Raw genomic sequence first — 26888 nt, 5'->3', positions numbered from 1 at the left:
CTGATTCAATCAATCAATTTCCTTTATTTGACCGATAGTCAGAATTAAAACATTACACAATAATTATAAACTATAGCATCATAGGGGGTACATAAATAAGGTAGGGCCACAGTACTAGACCTCTCACAGATAACCCACGTCAAAGCATTCAGTTATACGTTTCCGACACTTGAGTGCCAGGAAAAGAAATTTAGCCACTGACAAGGTTGTTTTCCCAGAAGACTTATTTAGCAGATATGCTGTCTGCTTTATGACACTGATTGATTGGGTCCCCTGTCAGTCCCCAAACTTGCCTCTCTCCCTTGGGAATCAGCTACTTCTGTTGGTGCAGGAGGTGCAAAGAAGCAAGAAAATGATTTAGGAAACAACAGCACTCCCTTCCCACATTTCTGTTTCGATGTAGTTCTCTTTCCATCCTCCAACTCTGACTTAAAATTTCTAGAGACAATACCATCATCTCTTCTGAATACAATCAGAATTATGCAAGGGCATCACTTAAAACTTTCCTCAGCCTCAATTCTGCTCTCAGATTCCGTTTCCTCCCCCAAAACCTCCACTAGACATGGAGATGGAAGTTCCAAAGCCCCTTTTTTGAGACTACTGAGGGAAGCTTATGTGGTAATTCAGCAAAATATCCATATCCAAAGAGACCTGCTTGGGAGTGGAGTACAGTCGGCCCAAAATTCATGCACAACTTACATGATCACAGCTTAGAACCCTTCATCGAACCACAAATTAATAAATAGAAAGAGGGAGAGAGACCGTGAAGAACTGTCGGAAGGGGCTGTGTGAGTCTCCAGAGCCCGGAAAGCAATGGCAGCGGGGCTTTGGCAGTGGGAGAAAGAGTTTCTAAGTCCACCTTGCTTCCTGGCATCTAGAAAGGTTGCATAAAGCTCTCAAGATCTCTGGCTTTGAACAAGTAGGGATGGTTGCTTGGGGAGCATTTTTGGGGGTCTTCCTGACTTGCACAATATTGCCTTTGCATTCTGACCCCAGAAACGTAACCCCCCCCCACAGGTTTTGGGCCTCGATGTAACAAAATCCCCTCTGACAGTGAAGAGCCTCTGTCAGAAGTTCTGAGGAGAGGACAGTGACAACCTAGAATATTTGGGGGGGGGGTGTTGGTAAATTCCCATGTATACAATTGTTTTCTCCAAGGTGCTTTGTAGTGAGCAGTCAGATACATATCTGTATTTTTAGAGATCACCTCTTCTTATATTTTTGTATAATGGGCCTGAAAGTATTTGGGGATATGTTTCCTGTGCTAACGTGTTTGATTCTATTAAAGATTGTACGTCTTGTTGCTCCTATTTTGTTTCAAACTTAACAGTATAACATCCGTTCCCTATGACACTTCCTCCAGGGATTTTAGGGGGGGGGGTTCTATCCTGTTTTATCCTCAGAGAAACCCTGTGAGGTAGAAGAGGCTGAACTGAGAGACTTAGAAAAAGGAGACACATTAAAGTTTATGAAGAAGAAGAGTTTGGATTTGATATCCCGCATTTCACTCCCCTTCAGGAGTCTCAAAACGGCTAACAATCTCCTTTCCCTTCCTCCCGCACAACAAACACTCTGTGAGGTGAGTGGGGCTGTGAGACTTCAGAGAAGTGTGACTGGCCCAAGGTCACCCAGCAGCTGCATGTGGAGGAGCGGGGAAGCGAACCCGGTTCCCCAGATTACGAGACTACCGCTCTTAACCACCACACCACACTGGCTCTATGATCAAAAGGCATTCGAACCTGGGCCTTGTCATCCCAAGTCCAACACACTGTGCACTCAGAATGTGAAATCTTAAGAAGGGTCCCTTCAGAGATTTGTTTGAAAGTCCTCTGCAAAGCTCCTCTATATATTGTAGCTCCTCTTCAGACCTTCCTGTGTTGACCGTTAATGTCTGCAGGAGGCGTTGATATTGCTTGAGTGAGGGGCAGATTTCAGGAGCTTCCCTTCATAAGCTTGTATTTTGCACCTGGATCCATTTCTGGACCTCAGCATTTCAATTAAAACTGAAAGCAAATTCCCCAAATCTGAAGTCTGCCCATCCCTTTATTTGTGGGAATCCCACAACCGGGAGAAGAGTGAGTCTCAGCCGTATCTGCCATGTCGGTGAGAGACCAGGTACCCTATTGACACCCTAATTTTTAACACACCGACAGTTGTGGGCAAATGGAAGGGGGGGAATGAAATAAATGCCAATTGCAATAGTTCCCCCACCCCATTTTCAACAGATGCCAGGTGGATGGGGCATACAAATCAGGAGAGGCGTTTTAATTCAACATTTTTATCACAGTCACCCAAATGGCAATTCTCAAATTGGAAGAGGAAGCGGAAACAGCACATCTTTCTCTTCCTCTTCTGAGCTCTGTGGAACAAAGGGGAAATTGAGCCTACAGTCCTGTGCCCACATCCCTGGGGTAAGTCCCTTTGAACTTTGTGTAGGCAAAGGTGTGCACTTTATATTCTGGGAACAGACAAAAAGGATTAGCTCACAGGTTTGGTGTTTGCGTAGAGAAAGGGTTTCTTCACACAGCACATCCTAATGGTTTTGGCCACTGGCTTACACACCCTTTTAAAATTGGTGAGACGAAGGAGGGTTTGAGATCAAAAGCCCTTTCCTGTTGTTCACCTCCACAGCTTCAGCTTATTCAGAGGTAGACTGCCTCTGCACTAGGAGGTTTCATTTAACAGACCAGAAACAGTTCCCCTCTGACCTGGCCAACTACTGCCACAGGGTCTGTGCAGGTAACAGTTATAATTCCTTTATCATCGTTAAGATAGGCTTTATGAATAGAAGCAAAACATTAATTGTACATATGGATACCCCCAACTACCCTTTTTATGTCTCCCCCGCCCAACCTTTTAGGCAGTCTATGGGACTGATGATCTCTGATGGTGTTTCCTGCTTGGCAGGGGGTTGGACTCGATGGCCCTTGTGGTCTCTTCCAACTCTATGATTCTATGATTCCACCCCCAAAAGTTTTCCAGTTTGTCCCTCGTGACACAGCCCGTTCTTCCGTTCCGGACTGGACATCTCCAACTCCACGGATCTCCTGCCCTGTTCAAAGGGAAGTATGGTGTGGGAGACAGGGGGGAAAGGATCAGGGGCCCACAGCAGAGGCAGGTGGGGAATGTTCTGCTGTTTGCCAGCCCTCCCTCCGACCTGAGGAACCGATATCTTATCAGCCAGCCTGAGGACCACGACTGCTGAGGTCCATGACTTCATTGTGGGTGAGGAGGCCAGTTTGGTCTGTATTCCTGAGACCTGGATGGGTAAACAAGGTGGAGTTGGTCTCGCCCAGTTGTGCCCACCTGGGTACTCAGTGCAAGATCAGGACAGACTTCAGAGCCAGCAAGTGGGGGGTTGTTGTAGTCTAGAGAGATTCTCTTTCTCTCTCCAGATGAATGGGGATCTAGAGTGTTTGTTCCTGGCACTGAGTAATTAGTTGGGACAGATTTAGGTTTCTGCTGGTTTACCACCCCCCTTACTTCCCAACAGCCTCCCTGCCTGAGTGGCAGAGCTGATCTCGGTTGAGGGCTCCCAGCCGTGGGGCTCTCCCAACATGTTGCTGGCCAGGTCACACTCTGGAGCTTATCTTTTCAACTGGGCATGAAGTGAGCAATCTGAAACTGGGAGATATGGACCTCAGTCTGTTGTCCTGGTCAGATCACTTCCTGTGGAAATTAGGCTTTTTCAGCACCATTTCCCCTCTGCAGAGGTGGGGCACCCATGAGAATGGTCCACCCTCAGAGGTCAACGGATCCAAGTGGCTCTGGAGGATTTTCCTGCTGATAGGACTGGCACTTCCGTTGAAGCCCTGGTCAATACGGACAGCTCAGGCCCTTGATACGATCCCTCGCCCTCTCCCACTTTCTGCAGCCCATTTGGCTTTGTGGTATCCTCTCAAGCTGTGCAGATTACAGTTATCATAATCATCATTAACATAAGCTTATGAATACAACACAAATGTTAGTGTGTACGTCGGGATAAACTGCTGCTCATGCTACTTTTTTGGGGTTCTCCTGGAACAGTTAGGCTGGACATCCACCCCAAACATTCTCTTCTGCAAAATGTCAACACAGAGACAGCAGGAATCATAATCCACAAGGATCCAGATGACCAAACTGAAAACAGTTTTTGGTGGATTTGCAATTGCCTCAATTGTTTTATCTTCATTTTTACACTTGAACATAGACCCAAATTAAGAAGGGGACCCTCACATCAGCAAGGATCAAATGAAACATCAGAGAAAAATGTTCAGAGCATCAACACTGAAAATAAAATTTCAAAGTGTGTATTTTTGTATTTTTTAAGAGGAATATGTTTCAACCACCGAACAATCATGGTTAGCAGTATATAAAGATAAATCACAAGTAAAAAGAGAGAGAACACTTCCCTCACACCAAAAAATAATAAAAATTCCATGGTGAATGTTAATTGTTCTGAGAGGATGGACAGACTGGAGATGGGATCAGTGCGTGGGTGGGGGGGAATAGGAAGAAACTGGACCTGAAGAGCAGCTTAAAAATTCTCCAGGTATGTTGCTGTGGATGGGTGTCCAATCGTCCTGTGGGAATGCACATTGCAGTGGAGTTTGGGCTGAACATTGTGCCCTGCAGGTTGGAAAAGAGTCTGAGTTATTCATTCACTGACTTTCAAAGGAGTTTGAGGCTAATAATAATAATAATAATATATTTATTATTTATACCCCGCCCATCTGGCTGGGCTTCCCCAGCCACTCTGGGCGGCTTCCAACTAAACATTAAAATACCGTAATACGATGAAGCTAAAACACAAACAAACACACTTCTCTCTACCTCACCTAGTTGCATGGCTCCTTAAATTAGCAGTGTTAAGAAGAGTTTGGATTTGATATCCCGCTTTATCACTACCCTAAGGAGTCTCAAAGCGGCTAACATTCTCCTTTCCCTTCCTCCCCCACAACAAACACTCTGTGAGGTGAGTGGGGCTGAGAGACTTCAGAGAAGTGTGACTGGCCCAAGGTCACCCAGCAGCTGCATGTGGAGGAGCGGAGACGCGAACCCGGTTACCCAGATTACGTGACTGCCGCTCTTAACCACTACACCACACTGGCTCTCACAGCAAGAATGGGGGGGGCAGTTAAACGACTCCCCCAAAATCCCAAGTCCCCACCGCAGCCTCGAATGAAGGCCAGGATAATGACTGTTGACACAGGCACCATACATACACAATAGCAAAGCGGCTCAGAAAAGCAGTCCATAAAATTGTAGCAATAAGCAGATACCAGGTATCGTACAGTTTCCTCTGACTATCAAGTATAGAAAACTGGAAACTTCAAATACAATGGTACCTTGGTTTGCAACCGTTTTGGATTACAACCACATCAAACCCGGAAGTGCGTGTCCCTTTTTTTTTGGATTTCAACACTTTGGGGGGGGATTACAACCAATTTTTTGGGGGGGGGTCCCATTGGTGAAAGCGCACCTTGGGTTACAACCTGTTTTGGTTTACAACCAGACCTCCAGAATAGATTATGGTTGTAAACCAAGGTACCACTGTAATGCCAAAATTCTGTGGTTTGACAGATTTCCTTGGTTCCAATGGCTAATGATTCCACTGGAAGAGGGGAATCCAGGGCTTCCCCTGCCTCCATATTCCCTGAGGCACAGAGACACATACACCTCCCACCTCCCCGGGGATTGGGGGAAAGGTAACAATGGACCAGATCTGTTGATGGAGTTTGCTGAGGCCAGGTCTTTGCAAAGCCCATCTTCAGGAAAGCCAGGAGGGCAAGGATTGGTGTAAATAGTTTTATTGTTCACTTGGTGGTGGGTACTTAGGTGTTGGGAACTGAATCTGATGAATGATGGACTCAAGTTACCACTCAAGATCCTCTCCTTCTTGGTGACAAGTTGGGGATGAATCAATGATGTATCTGGAAATGTATTATGGGAAGGGGGGAAGGTCTTAAAAGTCCATGCAACCCCATGCTTTCGGTTCCTACTCCTTGTGTACGTCAACCTTGTTACAACAATAAAGATCAAGTCTATTGACCGCTGATTTGCTTCTTTACTTGGCTGGAGAGTCTTTCTTTTGCTGACCAGGAGTTACCTGTGATGAGACCCGGGTGGCGCTGTGGCCTAAACCACTGAGCCTCTTGAGCTTGCCGATAAGAAGGCTGATGGTTCGAATCCCCGCAATTTGGTGAGCTCCCCTTACTCAGTCCCTGCTCCTGCCAACCTAGCAGTTTGAAAGCGTGCTCTGCGAACCAACGCCGGCTCCCTCGGCCAGTAAAGCAAGATGAGCACCACAACTCCCAAGTCGTCCGCGACTGGACTTAATGGTCAGAGGTCCCTTTACCTTAGTGCAGGGGTCAGCAACCGTTTTCAGCCGTGGGCCGGTCCACCATTCCTTAGACCAGTGTTTCCCAACCACTGTTCCACGGCACACTAGTGTGCCGCGAGATGTTGCCTGGTGTGCCGTGGGAAAAATTTAAAAATTCGAAAGATTTTTTTTTTTAAAGTCAAATTTTCGATTGGGGCACCGTCACTAGGTGACCCCTAGGGTTCCCTCCCTCCCTCCCGCTCTGCGCCTCCCTCCTCCTCCTCCTCCTCCTCCGGGGAGGCCCTTCCTGGCTCTCGGCCAAGGCTTGGCGGCTGCCACTCACTCGCTCGCCCACCCGTCCCTCCATCCCTGCACCCGGCCTCTCCCCCTCCGTCCCCGGCACGGGGGCTGCCGGGATCCATAGTCCCCTCGCCCTTGGGCTCCGCGCCCGCGCGGGGTGCGCAAACTACGTTTCCCAGCGTGGCCTGGCGGGCCGGGCGTTTTGTTTGAAGCGCTCTTCTCCCGGCCATGGAATGAGTGCAGCGGCGGCGGCCGGGCGGGCAGGGGCTCTTCCGCGCAGACCCCGCGCAGCCTGCCTGCGCCCCCGCGGAGATCGGGCGGCAGGATGGAGCCCGGAGATCCCCACGGAGGCGGAGCGGCGGAGGCGGAGGCTGCCCCCCAGGTAGGGCTGCGTTGGGGGGTTTTAATTTTTGCAATGCTGCATCCGCGCCGGAGGGGACACATCGGACCGCGGGGAGACCCCTTGGTGGGCGTGCAAGGCAATGCATGCGTGCAGGCGTTGCATGGAGTGCAGTGCAATGCAATGGCAACGCGGCGCCCTGCATGCATGCATGCAACTTCCACCGGCGCTCCGGACTTGGCAGGTGAGGGGGGTCCCCAGTGGGCGGCAGAGAGAGCCGGGAGGGCGAAGGGGAGCCGGGGGGGAGCAGCGCTGCTCCCCGAGCCGAGCCCGGCGGGAAACTTCGGCGTCGTTGCGCCGGGTGTTGGAAGCGGAGGCTGGCGGGGGTCCCTCACCTGCAAAACCTGGTCGCCTCTCATATATTTCGTGCATTGCATTCATCGCCCGCTTTCTCCTCCAAGGAGCTCCCGGGGGCGCGCGTGGTTCTCCCCGTGTTATCCTCACAACAACAGCCCTGCGAGGTGGGTCAGGCGAGTGGCCCAAGGGAGCACCCAGGGATTGTCCTGGCCAGGTGGGGTGATTTGAACCCTGCTCTCTGCCCGGTCTTCGTCCTCATTTAGCCCCCACATGTGCATGACTGAGGTTTCCCCCCCTCGTCTTGGCTATGGTGTGAGTCTGTGCTGTTAATTAATGGGGTTCTGCCTTCGGAGAAGATGAGCCAGCCCTCAAGGAGGTGATTATGTAATTTGCTAGCAATTCACGTCCCTCCCGGCGTGACGCTGCGCGCTGACGTCACGGGGCTGTAATGGTGGTGTGCCTCGAGATTTTTTTCATGAAACAAGTGTGCCTTTGCCCAAAAAAGGTTGGGAAACACTGCCTTAGACCATGTGGTGGGCCAGACTATATTTTGAAGAGAGAGAAAAATGAACGAATTCCTATGCCCCACAAATAACCCAGAGATGCATTTTAAATAAAAGGACACATTATGTACTGGATTGAGAAGGCGATTGGGCCGCATCCTGCCCACGGGCCTTAGGTTGCCTACCACTGCCTTAGTGTAAGGTTACCAGATGTCCCATTTCCTGGAGACAGTCCCCAGATTTACAAATCAGTTCCCATACAAAATCCATTGAAGTTGAAAACTGTCCCCGGATTCATTGAAAAAAATCTGGTAACCTTACCTTAGTGACTTGTGGGGAGTGGCACCCGACGAGATGGGATGCGGAGAAAACATGCACCCAGAATTTTTCCATAACAGCAGCAAGGAATTCTGCCCATTCTCTTTTAAAAAATAAATTTCCATATCAAAGAGACCCTCTTCCACTTCAATGCATGTCTCTAAGGCAGCCGAGATCCTGAATTTCCCGGCTTCACTTTCCTGGGTAGGGGAAGCAGAACCCCAGATCTCCTTGTCTCCATGTCTGCGGAGCGGAAGGGAAATCTCGAGTCACCCCCTGGAATCTCCTCATGGAAAGGAAACGGAGACATCCATTTGCACACAAAAAGCAAAGAAAACGAAACCATTTCTCTCTTCCTGGCGAGGCAGCAGCCATGGATGCTTCTGAGGGTCCCGTGCAGGATCTCTGCGAGGAATCCACTTGCCCCATCTGCCTGGAGAGTTTCAGGGATCCAGTGATCATCCCGGAGTGCGGGCACAACTTCTGCCGGTCCTGCCTGATCCAGTGCTGGGGGGAATCCGAGGGAGAGGCTTCCTGCCCTCATTGCAGGGAAATCCTTCAGCACAGGACCCTCATCCCCAATCGGCCGCTGGCAAATGTTTTGGAAAAACTCCGTCTTCAAGGTGAAAAGGAGGCCGAAGGAAAGGGGAAGATCTGTGAGAAGCACCAGGAGCCGCTGAAGCTCTTCTGCAAGGAGGACGAAAGCCCCATCTGTGTGGTGTGTGACAGATCCAAGGAGCACAAAGGCCACGAGGTGGTTCCTCTGGAGGAGGCGTCCCAGGAGTACAAGGTAGGAAATCTCTCTGGGTTTCCTTTGGGGATGATGAGGGTGAAAGAGCTACAGAGTAGGGGATCTTGCAAGAAAATGCTTTAATGTATTCTCCCCTCGGGCAGCCAAAGAGTCACTCGCCAGCAGGAGCTTTTGTGCAGCCTTCTAAAACTAAACTTCGGAAACTCTGTTCAATAAACATTTCTTTTTTCCTTGCAGGGGATTACAGTGCCCCTAATGTCCCCCTGCAGGAGAAACTCACCCCCAGTTCATCCTCTGGAATCAGCTCCCTTAGGAAAGGGCTGGAGGGAGGAGCAATGGAGGTGGCAGGGATAGAATCACAGAATGGTGGAGTTGGAAGGGACCCTGAGGGCCATCTAGTCCAACCCCCTGCAATGCAGGAATTCTGCCCACAGCCATCCCTGGTTGGGCTCGAACCAACAACCTTCTGGTTAACAGCCAGACACACTGACCCATTGCGCCACAGGCTCCCTGGATGACAAAGGCAAAGACCACAGTCTTTGGGGCAGGGAGCAAGCAGATGACTCAACTTTCCTGTTATTATGAATACTAAAACTCCAAAAAAGAAAAAGCAAACTTTGATTTCCTTTTCTTTTCAGGATCAGATCAGCAGCTGCCTGGACAATGTGAGGAAGGAAAGAGAGAAAATTCTGATGTTTAAAGCAGATGCAGAAAAGGAAAGCCAAGACTTGCTTGTAAGTATCATTGTTATTTGAAGGTGAAAAAGTGGATTATATATTGGGGGGGGGGATGAATATCGAATACAGAAAGCGGCTTCTTTTTGAACACCCTGATAACCCACAGGGCATGAAAGACCATTTGAAGGAGGATGGGGTGGGCTTGTAAATTTTTACGAAACTCTTTTTCTGCTGGAGTGATCTCTCTAAAATGGCAGACTTGGCCTTCCAAGTGAATTCTGATATCTTCATCCTGCAACATTATGCCTGATACTGGCCTGCTGTTCTCCTCCCCTTTCTCTTTTTGTTGCTGCAGAAGCAAATGAAAGCAGAGAGGAAAAAGATGGTGGCTGAGTTCAGGCGACTGCACCAGTTTCAGGAAGAACAAGAGAAGCTTCTTCTGGCCCAGATGGCAGAGGTGGAGAAGGAGATTGCAGCCCAAAGGGAGGAGCAGCTGGCCAGACTCTCCAGGGAACTCTCCTCTCTTGACTGCCTCATCCGGGAGATGGAGGAGAAGCTTCAGGAACCAGAGAGTGAACTCCTGCAGGTCAGGCCTGGTCTTGATGCGAGAGGGTGGAGGGTGCTGCTTCAGACTACAGGCATTTCTGAGTCCTTCCCCACATAAAAATACTGTTGTAATAAAAACAAGCAGTACATGAATGGTAAAAGGTGTCAGCCCTGGCAAAGGCGCCAACTCTGAGGGGCTGAGGTCCCTTGGACACCCCAATAAAATATTTGAGAGGACCAGCCCCCCCCAATAATGGACATTTGTTTTGAAATGGGGTGTGTGTACAGTGGTACCTCGGGTTAAGAACTTAATTCGTTCTGGAGGTCCGTTCTTAACGTGAAACTGTTCTTAACCTGAAGCACCACTTTAGCTAATGGGGCCTCCCTCTGTTCTCATCCTGAAGCAAAGTTCTTAACCCGAGGTGCTATTTCTGGGTTAGCGGAGTCTGTAACCTGAAGTGTCTGTAACCCAAGGTACCACTGTACTGCATCTTGTGATTGATTATGTGGGGCGGAGCTTACTTGCCCACCCCCCAATATTTTCTTCAAGTTGTCACTAGATCAAAGCAGTGGCCCTTTCCGTCCTGCTTCCTGTTCTTGCATTGGCCAACCAAAGGTCTCTGGGAAGCCCACAAGCCAATAGGGCTCTGTATTCAATTAACCTTTACTCAGAGTAGACTGATTGAAATTAATGGGGATGACTATCTTAGGTTCATTAATTTCAGTGTGCCTGAGTAAAAGCGAGTTGAATACAACCGATACTGCCTCCAGCAGAGGCATTCCAAATTGGCATTGCATCACTTTTTCATTCAGATGCTGTCTTGGGTCCAGCCAGAGAGGGGGTGACCTATTATTATTACTATTATTAAAAAAAGAAGTTTGTATAGAGAATATGTTTGTTTGTTCAGGGGATATGATTGAGTGTGGAATGTACATATCAGAGATCTCAGGTGAACACGGTACCAGCATGCGCTACAGGGCAAAATGCAAAATTCCAGGAGGTGGGATTGAATCTCTCAGGTGTTGTCATGCGTCCAACACAGTAAGCGTTGTTAATTAAAAAGGAGAATTTATTGCAAAAACAAACAGATAGCTCCGGATGACTGTAACATAGCCTCCGGCCTTATCAATCAACATGACTCTTCTGTTGCATCTTTTGTTTTGCTTCCTGTCTAGAAGCCCTCCCATTCGTTGGCTCCTTGGAGAGATAGGATTAGTGCCAACCCCTTTCTTTTTCCAGTGTCTCTCTGTTTATTCATGCCTCTTTGAGCTTCCAGCGAGCTTTGTCTGTGTTGTAGCCAGCTCCCCATGACTGACTAACATCAAAGCCTCCCTGTTTTGGGCTACTTTCTGAAGCCTGCTGCAAATCTTCGCTGAGAGCTGTCTCATTCCTGACAGCTGTTTGGGTGACTTGGGTGACTTGGGTGACTTGGTCATCACTGGAATGGCTGACTTTTGCCATCTGATGGTTATTCCAAAGTTACGTGGTACTGCATATTTTATTGGGGGTCTTTTGTTTTGTGCTTGGCTAACCTCTCTCTCCTTCAGCAGCTTAGTATTTAACTGACCGTAGGGCTCTCTGCAGAAATGGCTCCATGGATATCTTTTTCTTTCTTTCCTTCCAGGATATCAGAAGCTTCTTGCAGAGGTAAGTGATGGAAATTTGCTGCTTTAAGAAACCCCCTCCCTTATTATGATGCTAGGAACATTCTTGTTTAAGGGGTGAGAAACTCGCTCTCCAGTTCCTCTTTACAGAGATAGCTTAGGATTCCATCATCCATCTCACAAGATCACAGACAAAAATAGGGAAACATTTTCGCAGTCATTTGTAGTTATTGGTCTCATCTATAATAACAGACAGGAAGCCATTCCCATTGCATACCTCTGAAGGCCCTTCTCTGTGATGGATTCATTTATTCTGCAATTGATACAAAAAGGGGGGGACACCCCAAAGGGGCTTGTAAACATCTTCACTATAACTTACCCTTAAATATTCAGTGTATTTCTGGCTTCTGCAGGTTCTTCCTCAGACATAAGAATGTGAGAAAGGGCCCTGCTGGATCAGGTCAGTGGCCCATCAAGTCCACCATCCTGTTTTCACAATGATTAACCAGATGCCAGTGCGAAACCCGCGGTGATCAGGATCCGAGCCCCAGAGGACACTCCCCTCCTGTGGATCAGAGGCACCACTGCCTTTGACCCAGCCATCGTGAATAGTAGCCGCTTAGAGCCTTGTCCCCAAAACACCTGCAACATATTCAAACACTTACGAATTTTGAGAATCTTCCATGTTTAGAAAATACTGCTTTGATTTCTTTTCTTTTTTTAAAAAAACTTTTTTATTCAAAATTACAACAACAATCTTTATTACGGTCCAGAGACCCAACCAAACATTACAAATCAATACACAGTTCATACAGCCTACCTCCAGGTTAATTAATCATTTTGTTTAGAATATAGGGCTCATTTGTTCTTGCAACCACCGATAGAAACTTTGCCACTGCCAACATTCTAGCTTTTGTCCGGTCTTCCAGTAGGAACCTGACATAGTGAGTCTCTGATTTCCCCGGGAAAGGCACCAGCAGAGGTTGTATCAGTTCAGCCCTGGCCTGCTCATACTTCGTACAATGCAACAAAATATGATTTATGGAATCGATGTCTTGAGCACACAAGCAAAGTCTGTCCTGGTAGGGAACTCCTCTCAACCTACCATCCAGCACTGCAGAGGGGAAGACATTTAATCTGGCTTTAGTGAAAAGCCTTCGATAGTTAGGTACTGTCACGTTTTTGATGTAAGATGTTAACTCAAAGACATAACCATATTGAACTCCTGCTGCCAGCGGACTACAGACTGCGTGTGATCGAGATCGCAAGTCGCTGTGTGCATTGTCCCATAATCTTTGCTTTAAAACCTTTTGGGCGCCTTCATAACCCAGGTAATACAGTTGGGGGGGGGGAGAGAGACCAATAGAGGTGGCTTTTTTAGCCATGGTTTTCTGCCATTTGCTGACAAATTCCTCATTGGTCAAATGTTGGTACAGAACCTTCCCTAAATTAAACACTGAAATCCTGATCCAATGTTTTAGGGCAGCCCACCACGCTCTAGCTGAAATTGGGCATTCACCAGCTTCCAACAGAAGTACGGAGTTGGGGACGCAGTTAGGTACCTGCAGCAGAGATCGTATAAATTTTGCCTGAAAGCCATCTAGCTTTGGCAGGTCCCCATTATGCCAGACATTTGCTGCATACAGGAGTTGGGAAACGGGCTTTGCGTTGAAAACCCTTAAGGCTGCTGGAACATATTTGCCGCCCTTTGTGTAGAAGTATCTATGTATGGCTAGCTTTGTAATCTCCGCCTTTTGAAGGGAGGTTTGCCAATGGTGCTTCCAAGATCCTGTATGATGGAATGTGAGCCCTAGGTAACTGAAGTATTTTACCTGTTCAAGGTTATGGCCATCCAGCACCCATTTAGACTAGGAGAATCTTCTTTCGAAGACTAAAATTTTAGATTTTTCATAATTAATGGATAAACCATTTCCAGAACAGTAATCAGAAAATTTCCTCAACAGATAATTCAAACCCGGTCTGGAACGCGAGATGATGGCTGCGTCATCAGCATGCAACAACAAAGGGGTCCTTCTCATTCCTATTTTTAGAATGTGTCCATCTGGGTCCATTAAGTTCTCTTCTAGGTCATTTACGAATAGACAAAACAATGTGGGGGCCAAAATACAACCCTGTCTCACCCCCTAGTCATCTCGATACTGTTCAATAGCTGTCCCTGTTGACCGCATCGGACCTGCAGTTTGCTTCCATTGTACAGGGCTTTTATAAGAAAGAGAAGCCATTTGTCCTGCAAAATCAGACTCAATTTGGACCATAGCTGGGATCTGGGGATGGAGTCAAATGCTGATTTCAGATCCATAAAGGCCACAAAGAGTTTACCCTGTAGAGGTCTGGTATACTTCTCAGCTAGGAAGGACAGCATTAGACAGTGGTCTGTTGTTGAATGGTTCTCACGAAAAGCTGCCTGGGCTTCAGATAGTATATTATGTTCATTTAGAAAAGTTGTCAGTTTGCCACTGAGGAAACTTCCCAATTATTGAGAGCAGGCTAATAGGCCTATAATTGGATGGTACATTTGGGTGGCCTCTCTTAAAGATTAGAACTACTATAGCATGTTTCCAGCTATATGGTACCTTACCCGAGTTATTTACTACCGTAAAGAGTGCTGCCAGAAGCAGAGCCCACCAGTGCTGGTTTGATGTAATCAGTTCCGCTGGGATAAAGTCTTTCCCCGGAGCCTTTCCACTCTTCAGATTCCCAATTAATGTATGGACTTCCTCCACAGTAACCGGCCTCCAATTAGGGAGCAGTGACAATTCTGCCCTGTCATCCTCCTGTAAACTGGAAGGGAGGTTTGGATTTTCCATAAATATATTTCTGAAGTGGTTCTCCCAAACCTGAGCTGGAATGACACAGCTGGGGGCTGAGGAACTATTTTTCATTGAGTCGGAGACCAGTTGCCAAAAGAGTTTAGTTTCATTGTTTAGTGAGGCATTCAATAGTAGGGACCAGGAATTTTGTTCGGACTGCCTTTTTTTTGAGGCCAAAAGGGCTTTGTACTCTTTTTTGATTTTGAAATAAGATTGAGGTAAATAGTTTAATCCAGCATTTCTATAGGCCAAATAGGCGTTCCTTAAGGCTTCCTTCTTTGTGTGGCACTCTTGGTCAAACCAACCGCGCCCTTTAGCAGTGCGTGGCTTGCCGGCTGAGTTTATGTTAACCGAGACCACATCCTGCAAGGACTCAATGAGATTTTTGTAAGCTGTCAGGGAGGAGTCTATTGATAAATTGTTTATTATAATTGATCTTAACTTAATTGCAGTTTGTGAATTCAATCTATTCTCAACTGCAATTGCTATCCCAGGTGTCCATTTTTTCCTACGCAATGCTGGATCATTTGCTTTGTTTATATCCTCATGTTCTATGTGAGAGCGCTGAATTGAATTTTGGCCAGTAGTGGAGATGATTAGAGGTAAGTGGTCACTTTCAGTCCTATTATCTATGGTGAATTTTTTAATTGATTCGAAGGCCTCTCTATTAGTGAGACAGTAGTCTACTGTGCTGGCTCCATTTGTATTTATGAATGTGTACTCGCCTTCTCTGTCCCCGGGGAATGCCCCATTAGCAATGATCAGGTCAAGACTTATTTGTAAAAAAGCCAGGCAGAATCCAGCATAGTTGATTTGGCAATCTTTCGAATGTCTACGTGGGGGTGGGTTTAGAAAGAGGGCGCTATTTTCCTTTAGATCTCTTAATATTGGGAATTTTATTTCCAGGCTATCATCATTTGAGCCTATTCTGGCATTCATATCTCCCATTAGGTAAAATGGCGATCCAGGGTACCTAATTTGTAGGGAATAAAGGAAACTATAGAATTTACGCCACGTGCTCTCTATCTGTGTTTGCACTGTATAAGGTGGAATATAAGCTGAAACGAGAATAATACTCTTGGATTCCATATGCAAAGTGATCCCCAGTGCCAGCTGCTCGAAAACTGAGCACTCAATAACTTGTGACGCCAATTGAGTGGAAATTATTCAAAATTAAAACAAAACATATTATCCAGAAACATATCATCCTTATTTTTTCCCCATTTTTCCTCCCTCCCCGCCTCCCACACAAAACCCACCCACCCCCAACCCTCGACTTCCCTCAGTTCCAGTCTTTGATTTCTCTAAGAATGCTGTTTTCTGCATTCTGTTACACAGTTGTATAGTTCCTCAAACTTTTTAGCTGATTGTCATCAATAGAAAAGTTTGTGAATGTTTATTCAAAGCCAGCCAAGGAGTCCAGATCGCTTTGTTGCGTCTTCAAATACTTTGTAAAGGATTCCCATTCATCTTTAAAGGCACAGTTATCCTTGTCCCGTAGCTTATATGTCAATTTTGCCAGTTCTGCATAGTCCATCAATTTTTCTTGCCATGATTCTTTAGTTGGGGTTTCTTCAGTCTTCCATCCTTGTGCTATTAGAACTCTCGCGGCTGTTGTCACCTATGTGAAGATGTTTTTCAGCTTTTTTGGAAGATCTTTCCCTACAATCCCTAACAAAAATGCTTCAGGTTTTTAAACAAATGTTAAATGGAACATTTTCTTCAATTCATTGTATATCATTTCCCAATTTTTTAAAATTACATTACAATCCCACCACATGTGATAAAATGCCCCTTCCTTTTCCTTACACTTCAACATATATTTGAAGAAGAAGAAGAGTTTGGATTTGATATCCCGCTTTATCACTACCCTAAGGAGTCTCAAAGCGGCTAACATTCTCCTTTCCCTTCCTCCCCCACAACAAACACTCTGTGAGGTGAGTGGGGCTGAGAGACTTCAGAGAAGTCTGACTGGCCCAAGGTCACCCAGCAGCTGCATGTGGAGGAGTGGAGATGCGAACCCGGTTCACCAGATTACAAGACTACCGCTCTTAACCACTACACCACACTAGCTATTTGAGCTAGTTTTGTACATTTTCCCTAACTGCACTGGTGTCGTGTACCATCTGTACATCATCTTCATGTAATTCTCCTTCAGTAGGGAACAATCTGTAAATTTTAAATCAGTTTTCCATAATTTTTCCCAATCTTCCATCATAATGTTGTGACCTACATCTTGTGCCCATTTAATCATAACTGATTTTAACTCTTCATCTTTCGTCTCCCATTGTAATAATATGTTGTATGCTGCCTTCAGTAATTTCACTTTACCTTTGATCACTTCCGTTTGAAACCTAGATCTTGTGTAGCTGAATCCTTTCTTACTGTCTTCTTTATGTGTTTCATATAGTTGTCAATAATGCAATCAACTCTGAAAGTGGTCTTTGATCTCATCGTAATCTCTTCATTTCCATTTTTCATCATGGTCCTTTAATAAATCAACACATGTGAGCCATTTTCCTTTCTTTCCAAGTGGTTTGAGCAGTAATGCTTCATGTGGTGAAAGCCACCACGGGGTCTTTTGTTCCAATAAGTCTTTCTATCTCTCCCATACTCTCATTAGTGATTTCCTAATTATATAGTTGTGAAAGCTTCTATGAACCTTCCCTTTCCTGTACCATAAGTATGCGTGCCAGCCAAATCTGTTGTCATGTCCTTCTAGTTCAAATGCCTCTTGCTTATCCAGTCTCATCCAGTCCCTGATCCATACCAAACAAGCAGATTCATAATACAATTTAAGGTCTGGGAGGGCAAACCCGCCTCTGTCTTTTACGTCTGTAAGTATTTTATGTTTTATCCTTGGCCTTTTGCCCCCCCCCCCCGACAAATTTTGAAATCTCTTTCTGCCATTTTTTTAAAACATTCATCTTTCACAATGACAGGTATTGCTTGAAAAAGAAATAGCATTTTTGGCAACACATTCATTTTAATCGCCGATATTTTTCCTTACAATGAGAGATTCATTCTACTCCATATTTCTAAATTTCTTTTTACCTCAAGCCAATTTTTTCATAGTTATTTTTAAATAGGTTTATATTTCTTGATGCTAACAAAATCCCTAAATATTTAACCTTTTTATGGACTTCAGTGTTTTGTTCTAACTCGGTTCTTTCTTCTTCCTTCAGGTTTTTAACTAATAATTTAGTTTTATTCCTATTTAACTTAAATCCTGCCACTTTAAGGAATGAAGTTTTAGGTTCTTCCACTGTTATCACTAGGTCATCTGCATAGGCTTTTAACTTGAATTCACTTTTCCCATTTTTTACCCCTGTGATCTCTTTACCTGCTCTTATGTTTTTGGCAAGTACTTCCAAGACCAGGGTAAACAATAATGGTGATAATGGGCATCCTTGTCTTATTCTTTTTTGGATCTTACAGTCATCCGTTATCACCTGATTTATAATTAGTTTGGCTTTTTGTTCTGAATAGATTGCTTCTATTCCTTTTAAAAACTTAGAACCACTTCTGATTTGTTCTAACAGCTTTATCATGAACTTCCAAGAAACATTATCAAAGGCTTTTTCAGCATCAATAAACATCATTGCCACTTTCTTTTCATTTTTAACCTCCAAATATTCTTTTATATTCAAAATATTCCTTATATTCTCCTTCATTTGTCTTCCTGGTAAAAACCCGGCTTGATCTTGATGTATATATTCAATTAATATTTTTTTTAAATCTATTAGCTAGAATATTTGCAAACAATTTGTAATCGTTATTTAACAAGGAGACAGGCCTATAGTTTTTAACTTGCAGCAAATCTGCGTCTTGTTTTGTAATTACTGTTATATAGGCCTGTTTCAATGTTTCTGGGATTTCTCCTGTGTTCAATATTTCATTCATAACATCTTTCAATGGATTCACTAATTGTTCATTTAATTACTTGTAATATTTTACCGTAAAGCCATGGAGACTTGCCGTTTTTAGAGCTTTTTATTGCCTCAAATAATTCTTGCATTGTTATCTGGGAGTTAAGAATGTTCCTTTGTTCTTCTTTTAAATATGGCATATTGCTACTTCTGATGTACTCTTCTATCTTAGATGTTTTTTCTTTCCCTTTTTTATACAGCTTAGAAAAATATTTAACAAATCCTTCTCTTATTTCCTTCAGTTTGTCTGTAATTCTGCCATTTATGTTAATTTTATTTATGGAGTTCCTTTGTTCACTTTTTTCAACTGCCAGGGAGTTGAAAATGTTTTTGTTTTACTCTTTTTATTTTCCAGCTAATTTCCTTGTTTATAATCATTGGATGTTGGGTTTGTAATGTTTTGATTGCCTGTTTTACTGCCTCTTTATTTGCCTTTTTTGACAGCTGTTTCTCCTTTTTCATAATTTCCTCTAATATTTCTTTTTTCTTTTGCTCTCTCAATTTCCTTTTAAATGAGTTTTGTTGTATAAAGAATCCTCTCATTACAGCCTTGCTTGCGTCCCAGACCGTCTGTAACTTTGTTTGCCCTTGACTGTTTATTTCAAAATAATCCGTCGAGGTCTCTTTTGCTTTTTAAACAAATTTTTGATCATCTAATAAATGATCATTAATCTCCATCTAGTCAGGGAATTATGCTCTGAAAAGATGCTGGGATTGCTTTCAATTTTTTTGACTCTTGTTTCCAATTCTTTGGAACTTCCTTATGTTTCAGAAATGCACATACCAGATACACATACACATAAATGCACATACCAGACCTATTTTGTTCTGCTCATTAGTCAATTGAAATGCTTCACTAAAACTGGTGTAGTCCTAAAATCTCTGTGTAAGGACCGAGTATTGTTCACTTTTCTTCATAAAAATATGCATATATCAGCTTATTTCCCTTCAATCTCATAATCATCTATTTCTTTCCATGTATTATGGAAGCTGGTGTTTGTTGGTTTTCCTTCAACTTGTTAGGTTGTCTCTAGATCCACACATCAATCAGATGCTCCTTTTAGCCATAGAACTCAGCTCTCAAGTCTTCATGATATATCCATCATGCCTTTATCATCAGACTGTGACACCTGTCTTCTCAGAAAGCTCCTTGCATTGGAAGGCTGGTGGCTTAACTTTGTTCTTCTCCTCCCAGGTCTCAGGAAAAGGAGAACTTAGAGGATCCTCCTGTGGCTTTTCCTCCTGCCCTGAAGTGGAAGATCTGGGACTTCAAAGATATAAATCCCTTCCTGGAGGGAGTCATGAAGAAATTCAGAGGTAGCAAAGAAGAGCTGAAAATATTTTATACTGGATATTTGAAATATACTCAGAGTCGCAAAGTGATTTCATGCTCTTTATTCAGCTCATAGTGGTGAGGAGGAATGAATGAAAGTCCCCTCACAGTATCTGCTATATATACATTATTTACACAATGGGCTGCACATGATTGGCTAATCCCGGAATTCTACTGTAAGCCAATCAGGTTGTGGATTCACTTCTATCTGGAGCCGGATTGGGTGGTTCCTGCCAACCAATCATACTGCTGCATTGTTCTAGGACCAATCAGACTGCTGCATTCTGAATCCTATTGTTCTAGAACCAATCAGACTGCTGCAATTTGGATCCTATTGTTCTAGGACCAATCAGACTGCTGCAGTTTGGATCCTATTCAATTCAGTACATAACAATATTTGAAATTGTTCATGAAAGGCTCCAAGACATTAGCAGTGCCAGGAAAATGACAGGGGTGACCTGGGGGGATTATGCACAATCCCCAGGAATGTAACCCTGGAAAAAGTTGTACTTGACCTCTGCACATCTCTCAGCCAGACTTTGGGTGCTTTCACACATCTCACTTTTCGGGCTTTTCGCCTGTTTCTTTGGCCCTGAGATTGATGTAAGGGGAGCAGAAGGAGGGAGGGGGGCTGTCCAGGAGCCAGCCAGGAGCAGAGGGGACTGGGGCTGAGACCTCCTGTCCTGGAACAGGGATATCTGGACCTTGTTGTTGATGGGGAGATCTTCTGGGGGTCTTGCTCCTCCTCTCAAGATTTGGGCAGGCCTGAACTTTGACATCACCCCTGCCCTGGTTCTGCAGGGATAGCCAGTATGGAGAGCTTCAGATAGCTTTAACTACAACTCCCATAATTTCCATCTGGCATGGCCAGTGGTTACGGATGATGGGACTTGTACTACACAACACCTGGCTAAAGTCTCATGAGCTCATATTGTTCATTCCAGGTTTGTTATCTGAATGATGGTGTGATGCTAAATCTCTGTTCCCTTTTCTCTTCCAGACACTGTGGAATATGGACTTCAGCTGCGAAAAGGTACATTTAATAATAACAATATTTATTTATATAATAATTTTATTAGTTGTTTTTTTAAAAAAATATTATTGAGTTTATTTTACAACACATACACACACGCTTATCAAACTAAACATAAAAACAGTAACGGCAAATCCAAAGAAACAGCAACAGAACAAAAAGTTACAAATAAAACATATTGGCGTATGGAAACTTACACAAAACATCTCGTCCATGAGATATATAGATATATATATATATACCATATTTCAACTCTTCTTTTCATCCAATTGACTTCCTTCATCCTCAACACAGTTCTCTTTTCAACTTTTGGTAAACTGTCTCCTTTTTAGTTTTTTATTATCTCTTATTCTTTCTGTTTTTAACTTAAGTACCAAAAATTATTTTGCAGAAATTAATTGAAATAAGTCCAAGTATTAATTTGAGGGCCCTAATAATAATAATAATAATAATAATAATAATAATAATAATAATAATAATAATACATAAATACATAAATACATAAATACATAAATACATAAATACATAAATACATGAATACATAAATACATAAATACATAAATACATAAATGATGTGATATACGCTTCCTTCCATGTCAGTAGAATCTTTCCTTTATGCAAAATATTGTTCATCGCATCCTTTATTGGTAATAACAATTGTTTACCTAAGTTTTTTAATAGTATTTTGCTGTAAATTCATCTGGTCCCGGTGCCTTTATTATTATTTATTTATTTATTATTTATTTATTTATTATTATTAGTTATACCCAGTGCCTTTATTATTTATACTCTGGCTGGATTTCCCTAGTCAATTCGGGTCAAGCAGAGGCACAAATTCGGGAGAGATGGGATCCGCTTCTCAACAGACCAGGCCACTGCAGCTCTTCCTTCCATGCCTTATTTCCCCTTATTTCCCAGAGGCATCTGTTCCGTGAGAGCAGCTTGCTGGGCTAGAGGGGCTCTTTGTCTGATCCTGCGGACTCTTAGGAAGCCCCCAGCCCAAGATGGCTGGCATTTCTGTGCCCAATCTCAATAAGACACGGGGTGGTGTGACGCCAAAGGCTCCTGGCATATGAGGGGGAAATATCCCTTTGAGCAATACATGATCCCCATCCCTTATATGTAAGAGTAAGGTGTAAGAGTGGGAAATGCAATAGCTCAGAAAATGGCTGCAACAACCTTTGGGGGGCGAGAAGGTGAATGGGTTCTGGTGTCAGTGGAGGGAGCTGGGGGCTGCCTGAGTGTGAACTCCAGGGGTCCAGCGTCCCTGCAAGATGGGGGTCTTGTATTGGAGGGGAGACATGGCTTCTCTGCTTCAACATGAGGGCAGACCAGGGAAACCTGAGTAAACCTAAAAGAGCCGGGCAGAGCAGGGCTCAATGGGAAGACAGAAGACCAGTCTGGCCTGATCCTGGGCACCACAAAAAGGGAATTGTAAGATCTGGAAAACATGCAGCAAATGGCAGCATAAAGGAACCTCTTGCTTATCTTTAAAATCATATTCTGATATTCTTTTAGAAAACAGTGAGTAAAATGAATAATGGCTAATCAATACAATAAACAATAAAAACCCATTACATTTAACAAAACATAAGAAAAGACTAATAGCAGCACTGGCATCCTCCAACATCACAGACAGTATAATCTCCAAAGGCCGCTGTACAAATGTGTGTCTTTAAAAAGAAATTGCTTGACAAACTTTCCATAACGTGGGGAGGGGGTGAGAGGACTGCAGAGCAGATCTTCTTTTTAATGTCCACAAGCCTGACCAATTTTTAAATAGGTTTCTCATTATGCTTCCACTGCCCACCTTTTCCATAAATGTGATGATCATATAGGCACAGGCCTGGGGAACCAGGATGGGGTCTTTGCATTGAAGGTGACAGGTGGGAATGGCACTTCCTGGGTTTTATATATCTTGCCCTTCATTTTGAGATAAATGCAACAATAAATGCATTAGCACAATTCACAGGAAAAGAAAGCCATTCATGTCAATGATGTAATAGTTGTGAACATAAAAGCTCCGCTTTAACCAAACCATAAGAGATAATTGAGTTTGTTCTTGGCTGACTGCTCAAGGTTTGCCTGGGGGAAACAGACCAAAGGCCCACACTGCAGAACATGGAAGGGAGTCCCTCAGAAGGTAGTGGACGCTCCTTCCTTGGAGGTTTATAAGCAGAGGTTAGGTGGCCCCCTGTCATGGATGCTTTAGTTGGGATCCCTGCATTGCAGGGGGTTGGACTAGATGACCCTTGGGGTCCCCACCAACTCTACGATTCTACAATGCGCTGTCAAGAATCCCAAGCAGGACATTTCACACAAGGGTGTCGTGGTAGCCTAACCACTTTCTTGCTTTTCATAAACTACCTGGAAGGATGGGGTCTAACATTACATTAAACATTAAACTGATTCGAAAAAGAGCGAGAGCACTTGCTGCCAGTTTTACCTGGCATGTCAAGCATGGTCTGTGATGTGAGGTAGAAGATTAAGATGTGAATTAGGGAGTCCCTGCCTGTGTGTGTGTGGGGGGGTAGCCTTAGACAAGCCACTGCCTCTCAGCCTCAGTTTTCCCATCTGAAAAATGGGCATAGTTTGACTCAACTTACAGGGTCTTTGCAAGGGTTCGATGTAAATAATGTGTGAACCCTTGAAAGAACTGCAGATGCTTCAAGAATCCTTATTAAGAACTTGATGAACATCCCTCTCTCGAATGCAGAGCCATGGAGTCCCTGTTCATTTCAGAGGGGATGCTATTTCTGTCGTGTGCCTAAGGAAAAGTCAGCTTCCCAGTTGACGTCCTTTCTCTTCTCTTTCCTCCTCTGCCCCCACAGAAAACGTAACTTTGGATCCAGACACAGCACATCCCCTCCTCATCCTGTCTGAGGATCGCAAGAGTGTGAGTTGGGGAGAAGTTTGTCAAGACCTGCCAGACAACCCTGAGAGATTTGACACATATGACTATGTGCTGGGATGTGAGGGTTTCACAGCAGGCAGACATTTCTGGGAGGTCATTGTGGGAAGAGTGGAGAAGTGGGCGGTGGGGGTGGCCAGAAAGTCTGTGAAGAGGAAAGGTGTTGTGTATTTTGATACTACAGACGGGATCTGGGGTTTCGCGAAGTGGGACTTTGGGTACACCCCCCTTGAGGCCCCTGTTCCAAGTGAGGAGCCCAAGAGGATCCGAGTGGCCCTAAACTGCGAAGGGGGACGAGTGTCCTTTTACGATGCAGACACAGCAGCCCTTCTCTACTCATTCTCAGTAGCCTCCTTCTCAGGAGAGACCCTCCAGCCCTTTTTTTACGTGAGTGATAAAGGGAACCTGAGACTCTCTTGACTGAGGGTGCAGACAGACAAGCGTCAATCATGATGCAACTCTCTCTTCCTGGGCCAGCTTTTTAAACGACACTGATTGATTGGGTGCCCTGTCATTCCCTAAACTTAGGAATAAACTAACCCTACACACATTCCTGTTTCAATGTAATTCTCTCTCCACCCCCAACTCTGACTTAAGATTTCTAGAGACAATACCATCATTTTTTCTGAATAAAATAAGAATTATGCAAAGAGCATCACTGAAAACCTTACTCAGCCTCAATCCTGCTCTCAGATTCCCTTTTCCTCCCCCAAGATCTCCACTGGCCAGGGAGATGGAAGTTTCAAAATCCCTTTTTTGCTACTCCTCAGGGAAGCTTATGTGGCAATTCAGCAAAATCTCCATATCCAAAGAGACCTGTTTGCTAGTTGAGTGCCAGTTGCACCCTTGAGCCATTCCTCAAAACACAAATTAATAAATGGAAAGAACGGGAGAGACTGGGAAACACTGTTGGAAGGGACTGTGTGAGATCTCTCAGGAGTCTCCAGGGCCCAGAAAGGCGGCTTTGGCAGTGGGGGGGGGGATTTCTAAGTCCACCTTGCTTACTGGCCTCTAGAAAGGTCAAGATCTCTGGCTTCGGACAAGTAAGGATGGTTCCTTGGGGGGCATTTTCGAGGGTCTTCCTGACTTATTGCAATATTGCAATAATGCAATATTGCCCTTGCATACACGAAGAGTCGGACACGACTAAACAACAACAAAAGTGCTGACCCCAGGAATGTAACCCCCCACATAGGTCTTGGGCCTTGATGTAGCAAAATCCCCTCTGACAATGAGGAACCTCTGTCAGAGGTTCTGAATGACAATCTAGCGTCGGGGTGGGTGGTGGTAAATTCCCATGTATACAATTATTTTCTCCAAGGTGCTTCGTAGTGAACAGTCAGATACTTATCTGTATTTTTAGAGATCACCTCTTCTTATATTTTTTGTGTAACGGGACTGAAAGTATATGGGGATATGTTTCCTGTGCTAACGCGTTTGATTCTATTAAAGATTGTGCTTCATGTGGCTTTTTTGTTGCTTCAAACTCCACGGGACACTTCCTCCAGGGGTTTTAGGAGGGTGATATCCTGTTTTATCCTCAGAGAAACCCTGTGAGGTAGAAGAGGCTCAGCTGAGAGTCTTAGAAAAAGGAGAAACATTCAAGTTTATGGTCAAAAGGGCTTGGAACCTGGGCCTTGTCATCCCAAGTCCAACACACTGGGCACTCAGAATGTGAAATCTTAACAAGGGTAAGAGTCATTTCAGAGATGTGCTTCAAAGCCCTCCCTGCAAAGCTCCTATGTTGTAGCTCATCTTCAGACCTTCCTGTCTTGACTGTGAATGTCTGCAGGAGGAGTCAATCCAGTTTGAGTGAGGGGCAGATTTCAGGGGCTTCCCTGCATAAACTCATATTTTGCACCTGGGTCCATTTCTGGATCTCAGCATTCCGATTAAAAATGAAAGCCAATCCCCCAAGTCTGAAGTCTGCCCATCCCTTTATTTCTTGGAATCCCTCAACCAGGAGAGAAGTGAGTCTCAGCCATATCTGCCAGGTCAGTGAGAGAGCAGGTATTCTATAGACACCCACTTTTTAACCCACAGACAGTTGTGGGCAAATGTGTTACCGGAAAAATCTGAGTGCTCCCTTGGACAAAAACAAAGACACCAACCAGGATAACTTGGAGCAAAACAGCAGCCTGTAGGCTTGGCCTTTATTGAAGTGTTGCAACAGGGTGTTCCCCACACTTGCAGGAGAGAGGAAAGACACAGAAAAATGGTGTGCAAGACCTTATAAAAAATTTTGAAATTCCCATCCTCTAGGTCAAGCCCACCCCCAGAAACATCATGCATACATTACAGAAAGGAGGGGTTGAGGGAGGAGTTGTGGTGGTAACCTGAGTGTCCTGTCACCTGGCTGGTTCCCTTCTCCTCCCCCCCATGAGTTATTTTCTGAAGACAAAAGGTAGTCGCAGTTTCCTGCCCCCTGAGGGAAGATCCGATCATTGTCCTTTGTTCCAGTCCATGCTGAATCCACTCCCATATGCAAGTTCTTTGTGATCTTGATTGTCTTCTGTCTGGGACCATCAGGGTTGGCATAGCAACTGGGCAGGGCTCCTGTGGATGTACTGGCCTGGCCTGTATCAAACCTTCCCCATTTTGTAGTCCTTCCTTCATGGAGTAAAATAAAAGTGGAGCAGTGCAAATCCGATGTATGGTTGATTTTCTGTGAATTTATAACAGAAGCGTAGCGTATGTAGTGTGTGAGTATGAGTGTGTGTGAAGTTTGTACAAACTGAATGATTGGGGGGGGGGGTTTCCTGCTACACAACCAGTGCCAAACAGATGAGGCAACAAATGGGAATAGGTGTTTTCATTCAACATTTTTATCATGGTCTTCCAAATGGCAATTCTCAAGTCGGAAGAGGAAAGCAGCACATCTTTCTAATCTCTTCTGAGCTCTGTGGAGCAAAGAGGAAATTAAGCCTATAGCCCTGTGTCCTGGGATAAGTCCCTTTGAACTTACTCTTGAGTAGACATAGAAGTGCACTTTATTTTTTTTTACAAAAAGGCTTAGCTCACAGGTTTTGGCGATTGCCTAGATATTTAATAAAATATCAAAGTTGTTCTGTTTGGTGTTTAAAATATTTTTAATTCTTCATTTTGGGCTAAAAAAATAGGGGTCTTCTTATACATGGGGGCATCTTATACACA

The 26888-nt window shown here is 44.5% G+C and overlaps 1 protein-coding gene across 1 annotated transcript; it reads left to right on the top strand.

The window, feature by feature from the left end:
• Positions 1–8206: 8206 nt before the first annotated feature.
• On the top strand, positions 8207–24400 carry LOC308580774 (zinc finger protein RFP-like). Its single transcript, XM_081182932.1, has 7 exons — positions 8207–8909; positions 9509–9604; positions 9903–10133; positions 11719–11741; positions 19654–19775; positions 20792–20824; positions 23656–24400. The coding sequence occupies exons 1-7, from the start codon at positions 8409–8411 to the stop codon at positions 24153–24155; spliced, it is 1506 nt and encodes a 501-aa protein (XP_081039058.1). The 5' UTR covers positions 8207–8408; the 3' UTR covers positions 24156–24400.
• Positions 24401–26888: the final 2488 nt, after the last annotated feature.

Source organism: Podarcis bocagei, assembly GCF_964188305.1.
Source record: "Podarcis bocagei genome assembly, chromosome: 2".
In the NCBI taxonomy this organism is placed as follows: Eukaryota; Metazoa; Chordata; class Lepidosauria; order Squamata; family Lacertidae; genus Podarcis; species Podarcis bocagei.
Note: the sequence above shows the minus strand (reverse complement) of the source record. Positions and strands in the feature narration are given on the sequence as shown.

Coding starts and splice junctions, on each gene's coding strand:
- LOC308580774 (XM_081182932.1), top strand. CDS start 8,409: ATGGAAAGGAAACGGAGACATCCATTTGCACACAAAAAGCAAAGAAAA. Junction 10,134..11,718: donor CAGAGAGTGAACTCCTGCAG/GTCAGGCCTGGT, acceptor CTTTCCTTCCAG/GATATCAGAAGCTTCTTGCA. Junction 11,742..19,653: donor ATCAGAAGCTTCTTGCAGAG/GTAAGTGATGGA, acceptor TTCTCCTCCCAG/GTCTCAGGAAAAGGAGAACT.